General features: G+C 45.2%; 1 protein-coding gene across 1 annotated transcript in view; it reads left to right on the top strand.

Moving 5' to 3' along the window:
- LOC138663471 (oocyte zinc finger protein XlCOF8.4-like) overlaps window positions 1–21,008 on the top strand; it is a 70,087-nt gene that overhangs the window by 27,621 nt on the left and 21,458 nt on the right. Inside the window, exons 2-6 of the mRNA XM_069749691.1 lie at window positions 16,493–16,678; window positions 16,808–16,987; window positions 17,062–17,185; window positions 18,747–18,844; window positions 19,043–19,133. Of these exons, the coding sequence (XP_069605792.1) occupies window positions 16,493–16,678; window positions 16,808–16,987; window positions 17,062–17,185; window positions 18,747–18,844; window positions 19,043–19,133 (679 nt within the window). The remainder of the gene's footprint in view (window positions 1–16,492; window positions 16,679–16,807; window positions 16,988–17,061; window positions 17,186–18,746; window positions 18,845–19,042; window positions 19,134–21,008) is intronic.

The following is a 21,008-nucleotide window of genomic DNA, read 5'->3' on the forward strand; positions in this document are numbered from 1 at the left end:
CTGAAAAGGAAGCGACGTATCTGGCTGGCGCAACACAGGAGCAGAAGAAAACCGGCGCTTAAGTTCCTGAAAGGCCTCCACAGCCACAGGAGACCAATCAGCAACATCAGCACCCTTCTTAGTCAAATCCGTCAAAGGCTTAACAACACTAGAAAAATTAGTTATGAAGCGACGATAAAAATTAGCAAAGCCCAAGAACTTCTGCAGACTCTTAAGAGATGTAGGCTGCGTCCAGTCACAAATAGCCTGAACCTTGACGGGATCCATCTCAATAGTAGAAGGGGAAAAAATATACCCCAAAAAAGAAATCTTCTGGACTCCAAAGAGACATTTAGAACCCTTCACAAACAAAGAATTGGCCCGCAGGACCTGAAACACCTTCCTGACCTGCTGAACATGAGACTCCCAGTCATCAGAAAAAAACAAAACATCATCCAAATACACGATAATAAATTTATCCAGATATTCACGGAAAATATCGTGCATAAAAGACTGGAAGACAGAAGGAGCATTAGAAAGTCCAAAAGGCATCACCAAATACTCGAAATGGCCCTCAGGCGAATTAAATGCGGTCTTCCACTCATCACCCTGCCTTATCCGCACAAGATTATACGCACCCCGAAGATCAATCTTAGTGAACCATTTAGCCCCCTTAATGCGAGCGAACAAATCAGTCAACAATGGCAAAGGATACTGATATTTGACTGTAATCTTATTCAAAAGATGATAATCTATGCAAGGCCTCAAGGAACCATCTTTTTTGGCCACGAAAAAAAAACCTGCTCCCAAAGGGGACGAAGATGGACGGATATGTCCCTTTTCCAAGGACTCCTTAACATAATTCCGCATAGCAGCATGCTCTGGCACTGACAGATTGAACAAACGACCTCTAGGGAATTTACTGCCAGTAATCAAATCTATAGCACAATCGCAATCCCTGTGAGGAGGAAGCGAACTGAGCTTAGGCTCCTCAAAAACCTCCCGGTAATCAGACAAAAATACCGGAACCTCAGAAGGAGTAGATGAAGCCATAGAAATCGGAGATGCATCATCATGAACCCCCTGACATCCCCAGCTTAACACAGACATTGTTTTCCAGTCCAGGACTGGGTTATGAGTTTGTAACCATGGCAGACCAAGCACTAAAACATCATGTAAATTATACAGTACCAGGAAGCGAATCACCTCCTGATGAACAGGAGTCATACGCATGGTCACTTGTGTCCAGTACTGAGGTTTATTCATAGCCAAAGGTGTAGAGTCAATTCCTTTCAAAAGAATAGGAACTTCCAGAGGTTCCAGACTAAACCCACAGCGATTGGCAAATGACCAATCCATAAGACTCAGGGCAGCGCCTGAATCCACATAGGCATCGACGGAAATAGATGATAATGAACAAATCAGAGTCACAGACAGAATGAACTTAGACTGTAAAGTACCAATGGCAACAGACTTATCAACCTTTTTTGTGCGTTTAGAGCATGCTGATATAACATGAGCTGAATCACCACAATAAAAACACAATCCATTTTTCCGCCTATAATTTTGCCGTTCACTTCTGGACTGAATTCTATCACATTGCATTATCTCAGGTGCCTGTTCAGAAGACACCGCCAAATGGTGCACAGGTTTGCGCTCCCGTAAACGCCGATCAATCTGAATAGCCATAGTCATGGACTCATTCAGACCTGTAGTGTTGTGAGTTCTGTTTTTGGGCTCCCTCTGGTGGTTACTGATGGTACTGGGTGACTTGTCTTTCCTGGGTCTCTGGGTTCCACCTGTTCCATCAGGATATGGGAGTTTCCTATTTAACCTGGCTTTGCTGGCATTTCCTCGCCGGTTATCAATGTATCCAGTGTGTCTTGTTACCTCTGCTCCCTGCTCCTAGAACCTTTTGGTCAAGCTAAGTTTGGATTTTCCTGTTTTGGTGTTTTGCTTAATTTGGTTTTTAGTCCAGCCTGCAGATATGTGATTCTTTGCTGCTGGTTGCTCTAGTGGGCTGAAATTGCTCCTCATGTACCATGAGTTGGCACATGAGTTCAAGTAATTTCAGGATGGTTTTTTGAAGGGTTTTTCGCTGACCGCGCAGTTCACTTTTGTATCCTCTGCTATCTAGCTTTAGCGGGCCTCATTTTGCTGAAACTGTTTTCATACTGTGTATGTGCTTTCCTCTCATTTCACCGTCATTATATGTGGGGGGCTGCTATTTCTGTGGGGAATTTCTCTGGAGGCAAGAGAGTTCTGTGTTTCTTCTAATAGGGGAAGTTAGATCTTCGGCTGGAGCGAGACGTCTAGGATCATCGTAGGCACGTTTCCCGGCTACTTTTATTTGTGTGTTAGGTTCAGGGTCGCGGTCAGCTCAGGTTCCATCGCCCTAGAGCTTGTTTGTATCTGTGCTTGTCCTTAAGTGATCCCCTGCCATTGGGATCATGACAGTATAACCGGCCCACTAAGTGTTAATTGTATTGGCTGAAGTAGGAGGATAAGTAGTCTGAGGAAGTTTTTTTTTTTTTTTTTTCTTTCTCTCAGAGTTTGCTGCCTAGCCTTATTGCAGCCTGGCTACTTCCTCCTCCTCTTAATCTTTGAATGGCTCTGATCCCAGCTGTTTATCATGGACGTCCAGAGTTTGGCTTCCAGCCTGAATAATCTTGCCGCTAAGGTTCAAAATATACAGGATTTTGTTGTACATGCTCCTATGTCTGAACCTAGAATTCCTGTCCCAGAGTTTTTTTCTGGAGATAGATCTCGTTTTCTGAATTTTAGGAACAATTGCAAGTTGTTTCTTTCTTTGAAATCTCGCTCCTCTGGAGACCCTGCTCAGCAAGTCAAGATTATTATATCTTTCCTGCGGGGTGACCCTCAGGATTGGGCATTTGCATTGGCACCAGGGGACCCTGCGTTGCTTAATGCGGATGCGTTTTTTCTGGCATTGGGTTTGCTCTATGAGGAACCTAACCAAGAGATTCAGGCTGAAAAAGCTTTGTTGGCCCTCTCTCAGGGGCAAGATGAAGCAGAAATTTATTGTCAAAAATTTCGGAAGTGGTCGGTGCTTACTCAGTGGAATGAGTGCGCCCTGGCTGCAAAGTTCAGAGATGGCCTTTCTGAGGCCATTAAAGATGTTATGGTGGGGTTCCCTGCGCCTACTGGTCTGAATGAGTCTATGACTATGGCTATTCAGATTGATCGGCGTTTACGGGAGCGCAAACCTGTGCACCATTTGGCGGTGTCGTCTGAACCGTCACCTGAGATAATGCAATGTGATAGAATTCAGTCCAGAAGTGAACGGCAAAATTATAGGCGGAAAAAAAGGTTGTGCTTTTATTGTGGTGATTCAGCCCATGTTATATCAGCATGCTCTAAACGCACAAAAAAGGTTGATAAGTCTGTTGCCATTAGTACTTTACAGTCTAAGTTCATTCTGTCTGTGACTCTGATTTGTTCATTATCATCCATTTCCGTCGATGCCTATGTGGATTCAGGCGCTGCCCTGAGTCTTATGGATTGGTCATTTGCCAATCGCTGTGGGTTTAGTCTGGAGCCTCTGGAAGTCCCTATTCCTTTGAAGGGAATTGACTCTACACCTTTGGCTATGAATAAACCTCAGTACTGGACACAAGTGACCATGCGTATGACTCCTGTTCATCAGGAGGTGATTCGCTTCCTGGTACTGTATAATTTGCATGATGTCCTAGTGCTTGGTCTGCCATGGTTACAAACTCATAATCCAGTCCTTGACTGGAAATCAATGTCTGTGTTAAGCTGGGGTTATCAGGGGGTTCATGATGATGCACCTCCGATTTCTATCGCTTCATCTACTCCTTCTGAGATTCCTGTGTTTTTGTCTGACTATCGGGATGTTTTTGAGGAGCCTAAGCTCAGTTCGCTTCCTCCTCACAGGGATTGCGATTGTGCTATAAATTTAATTCCAGGCAGTAAATTTCCTAAAGGTCGTTTGTTCAATCTGTCAGTGCCAGAGCATACTGCTATGCGGGATTATGTTAAGGAGTCCTTGGAAAAGGGACATATCCGTCCATCTTTGTCCCCTTTGGGAGCAGGTTTTTTTTTCATGGCCAAAAAAGATGGTTCCTTGAGGCCTTGTATAGATTATCGTCTTTTGAATAAGATTACCGTAAAATATCAGTATCCTTTGCCATTGTTGACTGATTTGTTTGCTCGCATTAAGGGGGCTAAATGGTTCACTAAGATTGATCTTCGGGGTGCGTATAATCTTATACGAATAAAGCAAGGTGATGAGTGGAAAACCGCATTTAATACGCCTGAGGGCCATTTTGAGTATTTGGTAATGCCTTTTGGACTTTCTAATGCTCCTTCAGTCTTCCAGTCTTTTATGCACGATATTTTCCGTGAATATCTGGATAAATTTATGATTGTGTATTTGGATGATATTTTGTTTTTTTCTGATGACTGGGAGTCTCATGTTCAGCAGGTCAGGAAGGTGTTTCAGGTCCTGCGGGCCAATTCCTTGTTTGTAAAAGGCTCAAAGTGTCTCTTTGGAGTCCAGAAGATTTCTTTCTTGGGGTATATTTTTTCCCCTTCTACTATTGAGATGGATCCCGTCAAGGTTCAGGCTATTTGTGACTGGACGCAGCCTACATCTCTTAAGAGTCTGCAGAAGTTCTTGGGCTTTGCTAATTTCTATCGTCGTTTTATAACTAATTTTTCTAGTGTTGTTAAGCCTTTGAAGGATTTGACTAAGAAGGGTGCTGATGTTGCTAATTGGTCTCCTGCGGCTGTGGAGGCCTTTCAGGAACTTAAGCGCCGGTTTTCTTCTGCTCCTGTGTTGCGTCAGCCAGATGTTTCGCTCCCTTTTCAGGTTGAGGTTGATGCTTCCGAGATTGGAGCGGGGGCGGTTTTGTCACAGAGAAGCTCCGATGGCTCAGTGATGAAGCCATGCGCGTTTTTTTCTAGAAAGTTTTCGCCCGCTGAGCGGAATTATGATGTTGGTAATCGGGAACTTTTGGCCATGAAGTGGGCATTTGAGGAGTGGCGTCATTGGCTAGAGGGTGCTAGACATCGTGTGGTGGTCTTGACTGATCACAAAAATTTGATTTACCTTGAGTCTGCCAGGCGTCTGAATCCTAGACAGGCTCGTTGGTCACTGTTTTTCTCTCGTTTCAATTTTGTGGTTTCATACCTGCCAGGTTCAAAGAATGTGAAGGCGGATGCTCTTTCTAGGAGTTTTGCGCCTGACTCCCTTGGAAATTCTGAGCCCTCTGGTATCCTTAGGGATGGGGTGATTTTGTCTGCTGTCTCCCCAGACTTGCGACGTGCTTTGCAGGAGTTTCAGGCGGGTAAACCTGATCGTTGTCCGCCTGAGAGACTGTTTGTTCCGGATAATTGGACCAGTAGAGTCATCTCCGAGGTCCATTCTTCTGCGTTGGCAGGTCATCCTGGAATATTTGGTACTAGAGACTTGGTGGCCAGGTCTTTTTGGTGGCCTTCCTTGTCGAGGGATGTGCGTTATTTTGTGCAGTCTTGTGAGGTTTGTGCTCGGGCTAAGCCTTGCTGTTCTCGGGCCAGTGGATTGTTGTCACCTTTGCCTATCCCGAAGAGGCCTTGGACGCACATTTCCATGGACTTTATTTCGGATCTCCCTGTCTCTCAAAAAATGTCCGTCATCTGGGTTGTGTGTGATCGCTTTTCTAAAATGGTTCATCTGGTACCCTTGCCTAAGTTACCTTCCTACTCTGAGTTGGTCCCTCTGTTTTTTCAGAATGTGGTTCGTTTGCATGGGATTCCTGAGAACATCGTTTCTGACAGGGGATCCCAGTTTGTGTCTAGATTTTGGCGGACGTTCTGTGCTAAGATGGGCATTGATTTGTCCTTTTCGTCTGCATTCCATCCTCAGACGAATGGCCAGACTGAACGAACTAATCAGACCTTGGAAACTTATTTAAGGTGTTTTGTTTCTGCTGATCAGGATGACTGGGTTACCTTTTTGCCGCTGGCCGAGTTTGCCCTTAATAATCGGGCTAGTTCTGCTACCTTGGTTTCTCCTTTCTTTTGTAATTCGGGGTTTCATCCTCGTTTTTCCTCTGGTCATGTGGAACCTTCTGATTGTCCTGGAGTGGACATGGTGGTGGATAGGTTGCATCGGATTTGGAGTCATGTGGTGGACAATTTGAAGTTGTCCCAGGAGAAGGCTCAGCAGTTTGCTAATCGCCGTCGCCGCGTGGGTCCTCGACTTCTTGTTGGGGACTTGGTGTGGTTGTCTTCTCGTTTTGTTCCTATGAAGGTCTCTTCTCCTAAGTTCAAGCCTCGGTTCATCGGTCCCTATAGGATCTTGGAAATTCTTAACCCTGTGTCGTTTCGTTTGGATCTCCCGGCATGGTTTGCTATTCATAATGTGTTCCATCGGTCGTTGTTGCGGAAGTATGAGGTACCTGTTGTTCCTTCGCTTGAGCCTCCTGCTCCAGTGCTGGTGGAGGGAGAATTGGAGTATGTTGTGGAGAAGATCTTGGATTCTCGTGTTTCCAGACGGAAACTCCAGTATTTGGTCAAGTGGAAGGGTTATGGTCAGGAGGATAATTCTTGGGTGGTTGCCACGGATGTTCATGCTGATGATTTGGTTCGCGCTTTTCATAGGGCTCATCCTGGTCACCCTGGTGGTTCTCGTGAGGGTTCGGTGACCCCTCCTCAAGGGGGGGGTACTGTTGTGAGTTCTGTTTTTGGGCTCCCTCTGGTGGTTACTGATGGTACTGGGTGACTTGTCTTTCCTGGGTCTCTGGGTTCCACCTGTTCCATCAGGTTATGGGAGTTTCCTATTTAACCTGGCTTTGCTGGCATTTCATCGCCGGTTATCAATGTATCCAGTGTGTCTTGTTACCTCTGCTCCCTGCTCCTAGAACCTTTTGGTCAAGCTAAGTTTGGATTTTCCTGTTTTGGTGTTTTGCTTAATTTGGTTTTTAGTCCAGCCTGCAGATATGTGATTCTTTGCTGCTGGTTGCTCTAGTGGGCTGAAATTGCTCCTCATGTACCATGAGTTGGCACATGAGTTCAAGTAATTTCAGGATGGTTTTTTGAAGGGTTTTTCGCTGACCGCGCAGTTCACTTTTGTATCCTCTGCTATCTAGCTTTAGCGGGCCTCATTTTGCTGAAACTGTTTTCATACTGTGTATGTGCTTTCCTCTCATTTCACCGTCATTATATGTGGGGGGCTGCTATGTCTGTGGGGAATTTCTCTGGAGGCAAGAGAGGTCTGTGTTTCTTCTAATAGGGGAAGTTAGATCTTCGGCTGGAGCGAGACGTCTAGGATCATCGTAGGCACGTTTCCCGGCTACTTTTATTTGTGTGTTAGGTTCAGGGTCGCGGTCAGCTCAGGTTCCATCGCCCTAGAGCTTGTTTGTATCTGTGCTTGTCCTTAAGTGATCCCCTGCCATTGGGATCATGACACTGTAGGCGCCGGGAACCCCACCATAACATCTTTAATGGCCTCAGAAAGGCCATCTCTGAATTTTGCAGCCAGAGCGCACTCATTCCACTGAGTAAGCACCGACCATTTCCGAAATTTCTGACAATATATTTCTGCTTCATCTTGCCCCTGAGAGAGAGCCAATAAAGCTTTTTCAGCCTGAATCTCTAGGTTAGGTTCCTCATAGAGCAAACCCAATGCCAGAAAAAACGCATCCACATTGAGCAACGCAGGATCCCCTGGTGCCAATGCAAATGCCCAATTTTGAGGGTCACCCCGCAGGAAAGATATAACAATCTTGACCTGCTGAGCAGGGTCTCTAGAGGAGCGAGATTTCAAGGAAAGAAACAACTTGCAATTGTTCCTAAAATTCAGAAAACTAGATCTATCTCCAGAAAAAAACTCTGGGATAGGAATTCTAGGTTCAGACATAGGAGTATGTACAACAAAATCTTGTATATTTTGAACCTTAGCAGCAAGATTATTCAGGCTGGAAGCCAAACTCTGGACGTCCATGATAGACAGCTGAGGTCAGAGCTATTCAAGGATTAAGAGGAGGAAAGAAGCAGCCAGGCTGCAATTAAGGCTAGGCAGCAAACACTGAGGAGGGGAAAAAAAAAAAAACTTCCTCAGACTACTTTTCCTCCTACTTCAGCCAAAATGATGACCAATTTTTTTTTTGTGGCCGGCTATACTGTCATGATCCCAATGGCAGGGGATCACAAAAGGACAAGCACAAAAACAAAACAAGCTCTAGGGTGATGGAACCTGAGCTGACCGCGATCCTGAACCTAAACACACAACTAGCAGTAGCCGGGGAACGTGCCTACGATGAATCCTAGACGTCTCGCGCCAGCCGAAGGATTAACTTCCCCTATTAGAAGAAACACAGACCTCACTTGCCTCCAGAGAAACACCCCACAGAAATAGCAGCCCCCCACATGTAATAACGGTGAAATGAGAGGAAAGCACAAACGTAGTTATGAAAACAGAATCAGCAAAAATGAGGCCCGCTAAAGCTAGATAGCAGAGGATACAAAAGTGAACTGCGCGGTCAGCGAAAAACCCTTCAAAAAACCATCCTGAAATTACTTGAACTCATGTGCCAACTCATGGAACATGAGGAGTAATTTCAGCCCACTAGAGCAACCAGCAGCAAGGAATCACATATCTGCTAGCTGGACTAAGACAAAAATTAAGCAAAACTGGAACAGGAAAATCAAAACTTAGCTTGTCCAGAAGATTACAGACGCAGGTAGCAGAAGTAAAAAGACACACTGATTACATTGATAGCCGGCGAGGAAATGACAAGAAAGCCAGGTTAAATAGGAAACTCCCATAACCTGATGGAACAGGTGGACACCAGAGACCGCAGAGAACAAAAGTCACCCAGTACCATCAGTAACCACCAGAGGGAGCCCAAAAACAGAACCCACAACAATTAACCCCTTCCCGTCTGGCCAGCGACGTCTGCGCCATTAACCCCTTCCCGTCTGGCCGGTGACGTCTGCGCCATTAACCCCTTCCCGTCTGGCCGGTGACGTCTGCGCCATTAACCCCTTCCCGAACAAAAGAAGAAAGACACTGCATAAATGCGTGCACACCTACAATATATATATAATAAGATACAACTTTATTGTGTAGAAGCAAAGGACATACAAAATATAAAACCAATTAAAACCTGATCCATAAGGATCAAACACGAGCACACCATTCCCCCCATGCGGTGTTAAACCAGCGAAAGGCAAAAAATGGATACTGGTACAGTAATAATATATATCAGTATCGGAAAGTTAAATACAATATAAGGTATACATTTAAACCTAATAAAAGTAACTGGCATTAACCATATGTATATATACTCCCACAAAAAGTGACAACACACAGGGCGTCCCCAGAGTTGTCAAAGACCAACAGCACCAAACCCAGTGCTATATAGTAATAACTGGATATAAGCCAGACTCAAAGCCCAATATACAGCAGCACTGGGATTGCTAGCAAAGATGAAATAGAAGCAGGTATCAGGCCAAAAGCTGGGTATGCCCGCTGTGAAAACACAGCCTGGTGGCAACCTGTTGCTAATGAGGCCAAGCTATATATAAAGTATGCTCACAAGGAGTAGAGATCCAAAAAAATGGATCAGCGCGGTATCCGGAAGAAAAAGCCCCATGCTGGCTGGTCAGTGGAGATGGAGGAGACGGTGTGGGAGAATCCCACGCGTATCGCTGCAGATAGGCAGCTTCGTCAGGGAGGATAGCTCTCCAAAGCACGAGTACTGCTCTAAATAGCTGCGATAATTACCCAATGCAAGAGCGGTGTGTCGTAATCCAGCAGACCGGACGAAAGTGCCTATCAGGGCAGGAGGCGCAGGCGCAGAGATCGGGTGAGTAGGGAGGGCAAAGAGCATGTGTGGGAAAGTGAAAGTGAAAGCAGGCGCGTTGTACGGCCGCACAAGAAGCAAGGGGAGGAGCAAAAGATGCAGAGCTCCTACTACAAGCACGCAAACAAGGCGTGCACCAAGGGGAAAAGGGCAACAATGGCTGAAACATATATACATAAAAGAAAAATGAGGACTTGAATGAATGGTAGAGCCAACAGAAGATGGAATGCAGGCAAAACCAAAGATACACCAGTCGGCAGATAAACTGCACGGCAACCTAGAAGGAAAAAGGATTAGGCATATATGTAAGCCCCAATAATACGGAGATTCCAATAATATGTAAACCTAAAAACAAGTACCCTCATAAACCTACACAGTGCAATGTAACTACATAAAGAAAATGCACACAGAAAAATAATAAAAAAGGATAATCATAATAATACTCCATAATGAAAAATAGAAATTAGAAAAAATAAATGGAAAAAATAACTAAACAAAATCAAAGTAGTAAACAAAATAAATATATATAAGAAACAGGAAATCAAACATGATACATAAAGAAAAATTCCACAGATAATGCACAAGTCCAAAGCCATATGAATAGTCCAATTGTTGGAGCATGTCACTGCCCTGATTAATGACCCAATCCAAAGAGTACTCCATAAATGTCTTTGGGTGTAACCATATACAGTGGGGCAAAAAAGTATTTAGTCAGTCAGCAATAGTGCAAGTTCCACCACTTAAAAAGATGAGAGGCGTCTGTAATTTACATCATAGGTAGACCTCAACTATGGGAGACAAACTGAGAAAAAAAAATCCAGAAAATCACATTGTCTGTTTTTTTTAACATTTTATTTGCATATTATGGTGGAAAATAAGTATTTGGTCAGAAACAAAATTTCATCTCAATACTTTGTAATATATCCATTGTTGGCAATGACAGAGGTCAAACGTTTTCTGTAAGTCTTCACAAGGTTGCCACACACTGTTGTTGGTATGTTGGCCCATTCCTCCATGCAGATCTCCTCTAGAGCAGTGATGTTTTTGGCTTTTCGCTTGGCAACACGGACTTTCAACTCCCTCCAAAGGTTTTCTATAGGGTTGAGATCTGGAGACTGGATAGGCCACTCCAGGACCTTGAAATGCTTCTTACGAAGCCACTCCTTCGTTGCCCTGGCGGTGTGCTTTGGATCATTGTCATGTTGAAAGACCCAGCCACGTTTCATCTTCAATGCCCTTGCTGATGGAAGGAGGTTTGCACTCAAAATCTCACGATACATGGCCCCATTCATTCTTTCATGTACCCGGATCAGTCCTCCTGGCCCCTTTGCAGAGAAACAGCCCCAAAGCATGATGTTTCCACCACCATGCTTTACAGTAGGTATGGTGTTTGATGGATGCAACTCAGTATTCTTTTTCCTCCAAACACGACAAGTTGTGTTTCTACCAAACAGTTCCAGTTTGGTTTCATCAGACCATAGGACTTTCTCCCAAAACTCCTCTGGATCATCCAAATGCTCTCTAGCAAACTTCAGACGGGCCCGGACATGTACTGGCTTAAGCAGTGGGACACGTCTGGCACTGCAGGATCTGAGTCCATGGTGGCATAGTGTGTTACTTATGGTAGGCCTTGTTACATTGGTCCCAGCTCTCTGCAGTTCATTCACTAGGTCCCCCCGCGTGGTTCTGGGATTTTTGCTCACCGTTCTTGTGATCATTCTGACCCCACGGGGTGGGATTTTGCGTGGAGCCCCAGATCGAGGGAGATTATCAGTGGTCTTGTATGTCTTCCATTTTCTAATTATTGCTCCCACTGTTGATTTCTTCACTCCAAGCTGGTTGGCTATTGCAGATTCAGTCTTCCCAGCCTGGTGCAGGGCTACAATTTTGTTTCTGGTGTCCTTTGACAGCTCTTTGGTCTTCACCATAGTGGAGTTTGGAGTCAGACTGTTTGAGGGTGTGCACAGGTGTCTTTTTATACTGATAACAAGTTTAAACAGGTGCCATTACTACAGGTAATGAGTGGAGGAAAGAGGAGACTCTTAAAGAAGAAGTTACAGGTCTGTGAGAGCCAGAAATCTTGATTGTTTGTTTCTGACCAAATACTTATTTTCCACCATAATATGCAAATAAAATGATAAAAAGACAGACAATGTGATTTTCTGGATTTTTTTTTCTCAGTTTGTCTCCCATAGTTGAGGTCTACCTATGATGTAAATTACAGACGCCTCTCATCTTTTTAAGTGGTGGAACTTGCACTATTGCTGACTGACTAAATACTTTTTTGCCCCACTGTAAATAGGTCACCACAGTCATCCAAAATGAAAGAGGAGTCCAAGATACTGTCCGAAACCTCCTATAGAATGTCCAAGACTCAGCAAAGCAGGCATATCGAGATGAGAGCCGAGGAAGCATAAAGCTGATGAAGGGATGTTATCCTAAAAAGCCAGGAGGTTTCGGACAGTATCTTGGACTCCTCTTTCATTTTGGATGACTGTGGTGACCTATTTATATGGTTACACCCAAAGACATTTATGGAGTACTCTTTGGATTGGGTCATTAATCAGGGCAGTGACATGCTCCAACAATTGGACTATTCATATGGCTTTGGACTTGTGCATTATCTGTGGAATTTTTCTTTATGTATCATGTTTGATTTCCTGTTTCTTATATATATTTATTTTGTTTACTACTTTGATTTTGTTTAGTTATTTTTTCCATTTATTTTTTCTAATTTCTATTTTTCATTATGGAGTATTATTATGATTATCCTTTTTTATTATTTTTCTGTGTGCATTTTCTTTATGTAGTTACATTGCACTGTGTAGGTTTATGAGGGTACTTGTTTTTAGGTTTACATATTATTGGAATCTCCGTATTATTGGGGCTTACATATATGCCTAATCCTTTTTCCTTCTAGGTTGCCGTGCAGTTTATCTGCCGACTGGTGTATCTTTGGTTTTGCCTGCATTCCATCTTCTGTTGGCTCTACCATTCATTCAAGTCCTCATTTTTCTTTTATGTATATATGTTTCAGCCATTGTTGCCCTTTTCCCCTTGGTGCACGCCTTGTTTGCGTGCTTGTAGTAGGAGCTCTGCATCTTTTGCTCCTCCCCTTGCTTCTTGTGCGGCCGTACAACGCGCCTGCTTTCACTTTCACTTTCCCACACATGCTCTTTGCCCTCCCTACTCACCCGATCTCTGCGCCTGCGCCTCCTGCCCTGATGGGCACTTTCGTCCGGTCTGCTGGATTACGACACACCGCTCTTGCATTGGGTAATTATCGCAGCTATTTAGAGCGGTACTCGTGCTTTGGAGAGCTATCCTCCCTGACGAAGCTGCCTAGCTGCAGCGATACGCGTGGGATTCTCCCACACCGTCTCCTCCATCTCCCACTGACCAGCCAGCATGGGGCTTTTTCTTCCGGTGACCGTGCTGATCCATTTTTTTTTGGATCTCTACTCCTTGTGAGCATACTTTATATATAGCTTGGCCTCATTAGCAACAGGTTGCCACCAGGCTGTGTTTTCACAGCGGGCATACCCAGCTTTTGGCCTGATACCTGCTTCTATTTCATCTTTGCTAGCAATCCCAGTGCTGCTGTATATTGGGCTTTGAGTCTGGCTTATATCCAGTTATTACTATATAGCACTGGGTTTGGTGCTGTTGGTCTTTGACAACTCTGGGGACGCCCTGTGTGTTGTCACTTTTTGTGGGAGTATATATACATATGGTTAATGCCAGTTACTTTTTTTAGGTTTAAATGTATACCTTATATTGTATTTAACTTTCCGATACTGATATATATTATTACTGTACCAGTATCCATTTTTTGCCTTTCGCTGGTTTAACACCGCATGGGGGGAATGGTGTGCTCGTGTTTGATCCTTATGGATCAGGTTTTAATTGGTTTTATATTTTGTATGTCCTTTGCTTCTACACAATAAAGTTGTATCTTATTATATATATATTGTAGGTGTGCACGCATTTATGCAGTGTCTTTCTTCTTTTGTTCAGTATTTGTAGTCTCATGCATTGTGTAGCACCCTGATTTACATTGTGCCTATACCTGGTATTGGTAGTGCTCCGAACAAGTCTTGTTTTGATTAACCCCTTCCCATCCGGCCGCCTCAGTGCGGAGCTGTGTACTGCGGAGCGGCTGACATGAGAATCTCCCTCCACTGCAGACACAGCCGCCTCCTGCTGGCGATCGGTCGCTCCCCAGTGACGCCACGCCACTAAATTCTGTGAATGAACAGCTCTCACTGGGAGTAACATCCCGGAATAAAGCAGGCGTAACTCCGCCCACCAGAGCAAAACTCCGCCTACTCGTAATTTTAAAGGGAACCTGTCACCCCGAAAATCGCGGGTGAGGTAAGCCCACCGGCATCAGGGGCTTATCTACAGCATTCTGTAATGCTGTAGATAAGCCCCCGATGTTACCTGAAAAAGGAGAAAAAGACGTTAGATTATACTCACCCAGGGGCGGTCCCGCTGCTGGTCAGGTCGGATGGGCGTCTCCGGTCCGCTGCGGCGCCTCCTATCTTCTTTCCATGACGTCCTCTTCTGATCTTCAGCCACGGCTCCGGCGCAGGCGTACTTTGCTCTGCCCTCTTGAGGGCAGAGGATAGTACTGCAGTGCGCAGGCGCCGGAAAGGTCAGAGGCCCGGCGCCTGCGCACTGCAGTACTTTGTCTGCCCTCAACAGGGCAGAGCAAAGTACGCCTGCGCCGGAGCCGTGGCACATGTTAAGGAGCTGAAACTCCTAAACCCTTCATCCAATTTTAATGTGGATACCCTCAAATGAAAGCTGAAAGTCTGAACTTCAGATATACCGTATATAAAAACAATCCGCGCTGGGTTCTATAGTTTTATGGCCACTAGGTACCTCCAAAAGAACAATAAGTATTTACACCTTTTATATGGCTTTAAAATCTATTTAAAATAGGTTTGTGCTGTTTTTAAAATATCTCCACCATGGAGCACAACATTGCCCAAATAACAAGAGGTTCTGAGCGATGTTAACTGTCCGTTGAATAATAAGTTAGATTTTTACCTGGTGCAGTGTAAACGGTAATGTCCACAGTTCCCTTTAGTCGGTCTTTGTGAAAATCCAAATGTGGAAGAGTGCGGCTTCGGTGGAGTTTGCTCTTCCGCTTTCACGTGAGCGGGCTCCAGGCAGTGCCCCCGCCGGCAGCAAACAGCCCTGTGCTCGCCCACTACTAGCAGCGACCAAGCGCTGTTGTGCAGCTCTCGGTTCTCTGCCTCTGCAGGACCTTGCGTGACGTCACGGTCAGGTGATTACTCACGTGACTTGCTACGGATACTGTCTCCTGTCAGGAGACAGTACTGGGCAGGAGACAGTATCCGTAGCAAGTCACGTGAGTAATCACGTGACCGTGACGTCACGCAAGGTCCTGCAGAGGCAGAGAACCGAGAGCTATACAACAGCGCTTAGTCGCTGCTAGTAGTGGGCGAGCACAGGGCTGTGTGCCGCCGGCCGGGGCACTGCCTGGAGCCCGCTCACGGGAAAGCAGATTCATCAGAAAGAAGAGGTAACTCAGAAGGAGTAAACATCAATACATCCATACCTATAACATCATGACATAAGAATAAAAGAGTATGTATAGTGAATATACAGTATAATGGGCACAGAAACACATAACGGCAAATCATATGAAGGAAAGTAAATCATATTCCCCATTCAAACCCTCAGGAGAAAGCGTTTGTAGCTCATGGATCCAGAATGCCTCCTTTCTCTAGTCACCTTCCATGACAGCAGTATCGGAGGATGTCTCCCCGCCCTAATGGAGGACAGGAAACGCAAATAGGTTAAATACCCCTTCCCTTCCTACAACCACCAGTGTTTTTCCTGTCCCCTATGGGGCATGAAGAGGTCTTCTGATAGTGCTGGCGATCTGGAGCACCCAGGACTATTTACTTACTGCCGGCAAGCTGAGGTCGGGGGCTCTGCTCTCCTCCTCCACGTGCTGCTCCCGTCTCCATGCTTTTCCGTATGACTCGAGACCTTTTACCCGCCCCTCCTGTGCCTCCTTGGGGGTTAAAGTGAGGCAATGATGTGCGGCCAGGGTCCCCTTGCAGCTTCCCGACGTCCTCCTCTTGCCGGCGGAATCCGGATGCCATGCGTACCTGAAGTGACGTCAGGCCGAACTTTCGGTTCATTTCCTGTGCATTGCACGTTGATTGTGGAAACAAAAAAGCTTTTCTAAAAGCCTCAAACTTGTGTGGGTGAATCAGACCTGAGATCTAACGTGACAGAAGATTACAGTGCGGGGAAGACGGGAAACCTTCATATAGACGGCCGGTGGTGATGGAGTCAGTGACTGACTCTGGCCAAATCTGTTTGTAGAGCCGTAGTAGAAGATGAAGATGTCGTCCTCATCATGAAGTAGTTATTTCTCATGTCACGTATAATGAATATCTCCTGCAGTATTGCTAATGCCGATTCCAGTGTCGGTAAATGAGACGAGAATTGGCGTTATGGAAGATGAGTCTATGAGAAACGTATTCAGCTGCCGATTCCGAGGAGGAAACTGCTTGTTGTCTGTGGCCTAAATATATAGGTTTTATTTGTAGTTCTAAAGAATAAAACTAAATATTGTAAAATAATAAATCTCATATGTTTCCCTTATCATCTACAGTAATTGTATTATTACACAGGATTCTTATGATGTCACATCGGATCATCTCATTCAGGGCTCTACAATATCGGATCCTCTCAGTGAAGATCTTCTACAAAAGAAAATTTTCCTGATGTACCCATCAAAGATGGATATTGACAAAGACAATATGGCGGAGAGGATATTACACCTCACCCTAGAGATCCTCTTCCGGCTTACTGAAGAGGTGAGAGATTCTGATGACGTCACATTACATCATTCTTATCTATGGGAATAACAGATGGACAGAACTGGAGAGGTGAGGACTCTGGAAATGTCTGTAGTGAGATTTATTAATGTGTCTCTCCATTATCAGGATTACACAGTAGTGAAGAAGACCTCTAGTGAGCGCTGTCAGGACCCTGTGTTTGAGGGATGGGGAAGACCCCTGAGCCCAATCATGGGGCCACCACCTCACACACTGATCCATCAGGACATCAATGACCAGAAGATCTTAGCACTCACCTACAAGATGATTGAGCTGCTGACTGGAGAGGTGGAAATGCTGGGACATTATACAGTAACACTGTAAAGGGATCGGGGGGATGACGGTATCATTGTTTGTGTCAGGTTCCTATAAGGTGTCAGGATGTCGCTGTCTATTTGTCCATGGAGGAGTGGGAGTATTTAGAAGGACACACAGATCTGTACAAGAACATCATAATGGAGGTTCCCCAGCCCCTCACATCTCCAGGTAATAGACAGGACTAAATAATAATAATAATAATAATCTTTATTTATATAGCGCCAACATATTCCGCAGCGCTTTACAGTTTAACAGTTTCAAACACAAAAGTCATAAGTAACAACGTTAACAATACAATAATTAAAGCAAAATAAGACGACCCTGCTCGTGAGAGCTTACAATCTACAATGAGGTGGGGGAGATGCAAAGTACAGGTGTGTATTTACAATGATGTATTTACAATCATGGTCCAGCCATCTTCAGGGGTTGGGAAATAGATGGGGATAGTGAATGGGCTACACACACACAAACATAACATAACTTTGATTAGTGAACGTGATAGGCCGCTCTGAACAAATGTCTTTTGAGCGAGCGCCTAAAACTATGCAAATTATGGATGGTCCTAATATCTTGGGGTAGAGCATTCCAGAGGATTGGCGCAGCACGGGAGAAGTCTTTGAGTCGGGAGTGTGAGGTACGGATTAGTGCAGAGGTTAATCGAAAGTCATTTGCAGAGCGCAGTGGTCTGTTAGACTGATAGACAGAAATGAGGGAGGAGATGTAAGGGGGTGCCGCACTGTGGAGAGCTTTGTGGGTGAGAACAAGTACTTTGAATTGTATCCTGTAATGAATGGGTAGCCAGTGTAACGACTGGCGAAGAGCGGACGCGTCCGAGTAACGATTAGCCAGATGGACGACCCTGGCTGCTGCATGACTGGAGAGGGGAAAGTCGAGTGAGGGGGAGGCCAATTAATAGAGCGTTACAGTAACCCAGGCGGGAGTGGATCAGGGCGACAGTGAGGGTTTTAGCTGTCTCCATGGTGAGAAAAGGGCGGATTCTAGAGATGTTCTTTAGGTGTAAGCGGCACGAGCGGGCAAGAGATTGTATATGGGAGGTGAAGGAGAGATCGGAGTCAAACATAACACCCAGACAGCGCGCCTGCTGCCGGGGTGTTATTATGGTGCCACCCACGGAGAGGGAAATGTCAGATTTAGGGAGGTTAGTAGATGGTGGGAGCAGAAGAAGTTCAGTTTTGGAGAGCTTGAGTTTCAGATAGAGAGCGGACATGATGTTGGAGACTGCGGACAGACAGTCAGTGGCGTTCTGTAGTACAGCGGGGGTAAGGTCAGGGGATGACATATATAGTTGTGTGTCGTCGGCATAAAGATGGTACTGAAAGCCAAATCTGCTGATGGTCTGTCCAATTGGGGCCGTGTAGAGAGAGAACAGAAGGGGGCCAAGGACTGAGCCCTGAGGTACCCCAACAGTGAGAGGAAGAGGAGATGAAGTGGAGCCAGAGAACAGAACACTGAAGGAGCGGTCAGAAAGGTAGGAGGAGAACCAGGAGAGAGCAGTGTCCTTAATGCCTAGTGACTGGAGCCTAGAGAGAAGGAGAGGGTGGTCAACAGTGTCAAAAGCTGCAGAAAGGTCGAGAAGAATGAGCAGAGAGTGGTCACCATTGCGTTTTGCTGTCAGAAGGTCATTGGTCACTTTGATGACTAAATACACACGACCTATAATTATCTGTATGTAAAGAATGAATTTACTCCCTGTATGTGTTTCCTCCAGATCTATCCAGTAAGAGGACAACACCAGAGAGATGTCCCCGTCCTCTTCTTCCACATGACTGTAACCAAGAAGATTCCAATGCTCCTCAGGATCATCAGGTAGATGGAGAGAAGGTGTCAGGAGATCTCCCCTATGATGTGTAGACGGCTGTGATGGTCTTGTGCTGAGTCTTGTTTTATCCACCAGTATTATATGTTTTATACTTGTGTAATGAGAACGGTGGAGATGGCAGGATTAGAGCTGATCATAGATGTGACTTCTCCATATGTCGTTGACTTTTATAATATCTGTTTCAGGGTGAAGATCTGACCCATGTTAATACTGCAGAGACATATGTGAGAGATGATGAGTTGTATAAAGAGGAGATTCCTACATATGACTACCCAGGTGAGCAGTAACCACTAAATGCAGAGAAGTCACAAACTCTTCTCGTCACCGGCTGTGGCTGCTTTATCGGTGGTGTAGTCCGGCCGTATTACTATGATCACCATTTTGCCATTTAGACCATATTCTCCTCCACCCAAAACTGTTCGAATGACTTTGGTCATTGAAAGCCCTTTTCTATAGAACTTACAACCTGGTAGATCCACCTACCCCCTGAGTTTAGGAGACGCTGTTATCTGCCCAGATCTGTAAACTACAAAGCCAAATGACAGCATACGTAGGGCAGAGACAAGGGTTACTTCAAGGCAGCGGATTTCCAGGACAGGGGAAAGTGTGATTTCATTTATTTAGGTAGGGAAGATATGCGAAATGGAGGAAAGATAATTCGTTCAGATTTAGTTTAGCCAAGTAACAGCGTACGTAGAATGTGCTGACAAGGTAGAAAATCACTTGAAGAAAAATATTATGATGGGCCTGTAAGAGAAAGCGGAGAAATGATGCTGCTGGCTTCCTAGAACCCTGAGATCTTATCGGATGAATCTACCTTCTCTCCCTTCTGTGCTGCTGAATGTGCTCATATGGTCTCTACAAGACCAGGTCCAGTCTTTCTGGCCAAACTTCACTTTCATGATCGACAATAGGGTTGAGCGAAACGGGTCGAACATTTTCAAAAGTCGCCGACTTTTGGCTAAGTCGGGGTTTCATGAAACCCGATCCGACCCCTGTGCGGGGTCGGCCATGCGGTACGCGACTTTCGCGCCAAAGTCGCGTTTCAATGACGCGAAAAGCGCCATTTCTCAGCCAATGAAGGTAAACGCAGAGTGTGGGCAGCGTGATGACATAGGTCCTGGTCCCCACCATCTTAGAGAAGGGCATTGCAGTGATTGGCTTGCTGTCTGCGACGTCACAGGGGCTATAAAGAGGCGTTCCCGCCGACCGCCATCTTACTGCTGCTGATCTGAGCTTAGGGAGAGGTTGCTGCCGCTTTGTCAGAAGCAGGGATAGCGTTAGGCAGGGTCCATTAACCACAAAACCGCTTGTGCTGCAGCGATTTGCACTGTCCAACACCACCCTCGGTGTGCAGGGACAGTGGAATTTTTTTTTTTTTTTTTTTTCCCCTCAGCGCTGTAGCTCATTGGGCTGCCCTAGAAGGCTCCCTGATAGCTGCATTGCTGTGTGTACGCCGCTGTGCAAACCAACTGCTTTTTTCAAAGCACAAATCCTCTTGTTCCTTCCTTTCTGCACAGCTATCTTTTTTGTTTGTCCACACTTTTTATTTCATTTGTGCATCAGTCCACTCCTTATTGCTGCCTGCCATACCTGGCTGAGATTACTGCAGGCAGGGAGATAGTAGCTGCCTGCCATACCTGGCTGAGATTACTGCAGGCAGGGAGATAGTAATTGTAGGACATTCCCTGTTTTTTTTTTTTTTTTTTTTTTGGTGGGAGATTAAGATTGGCAATTTGGCATTTCTGCTAGAGTGCCATCCCTGTGTGTGCCATCTCTCTCACATAGTGGGCCATAGAAAGCCTTTTCATTTTTCTGTATTTTTTTTTGTGGGGTGTATAAATTCTCCCTGATAAAAATACAGTGGGAGATTAATATTGGCCTTTGGGCTTGTGTGCCAGTCCTGAGTGTGCCATCTCTCTCACAAATAGTGGGCCATAGAAAGCCTATTTATTTTTTTTTTTGGTTTTATAAATTCTCCCTGAAAAAAAGGGAGATTAATATTGGCCTCTGGGCTTGTGTGCCAGTCCTGAGCGTGCCATCTGTGCCAGCCCTGAGCGTGCCATCTCTCTCACAAATAGTGGGCCATAGAAAGCCTATTTAATTTTTTTTTTTGTTTTATAAATTTTCCCTGAAAAAAGGGAGATTAAT

Source organism: Ranitomeya imitator, chromosome 2 (assembly GCF_032444005.1).
Source record: "Ranitomeya imitator isolate aRanImi1 chromosome 2, aRanImi1.pri, whole genome shotgun sequence".
Classification (NCBI taxonomy): Eukaryota; Metazoa; Chordata; class Amphibia; order Anura; family Dendrobatidae; genus Ranitomeya; species Ranitomeya imitator.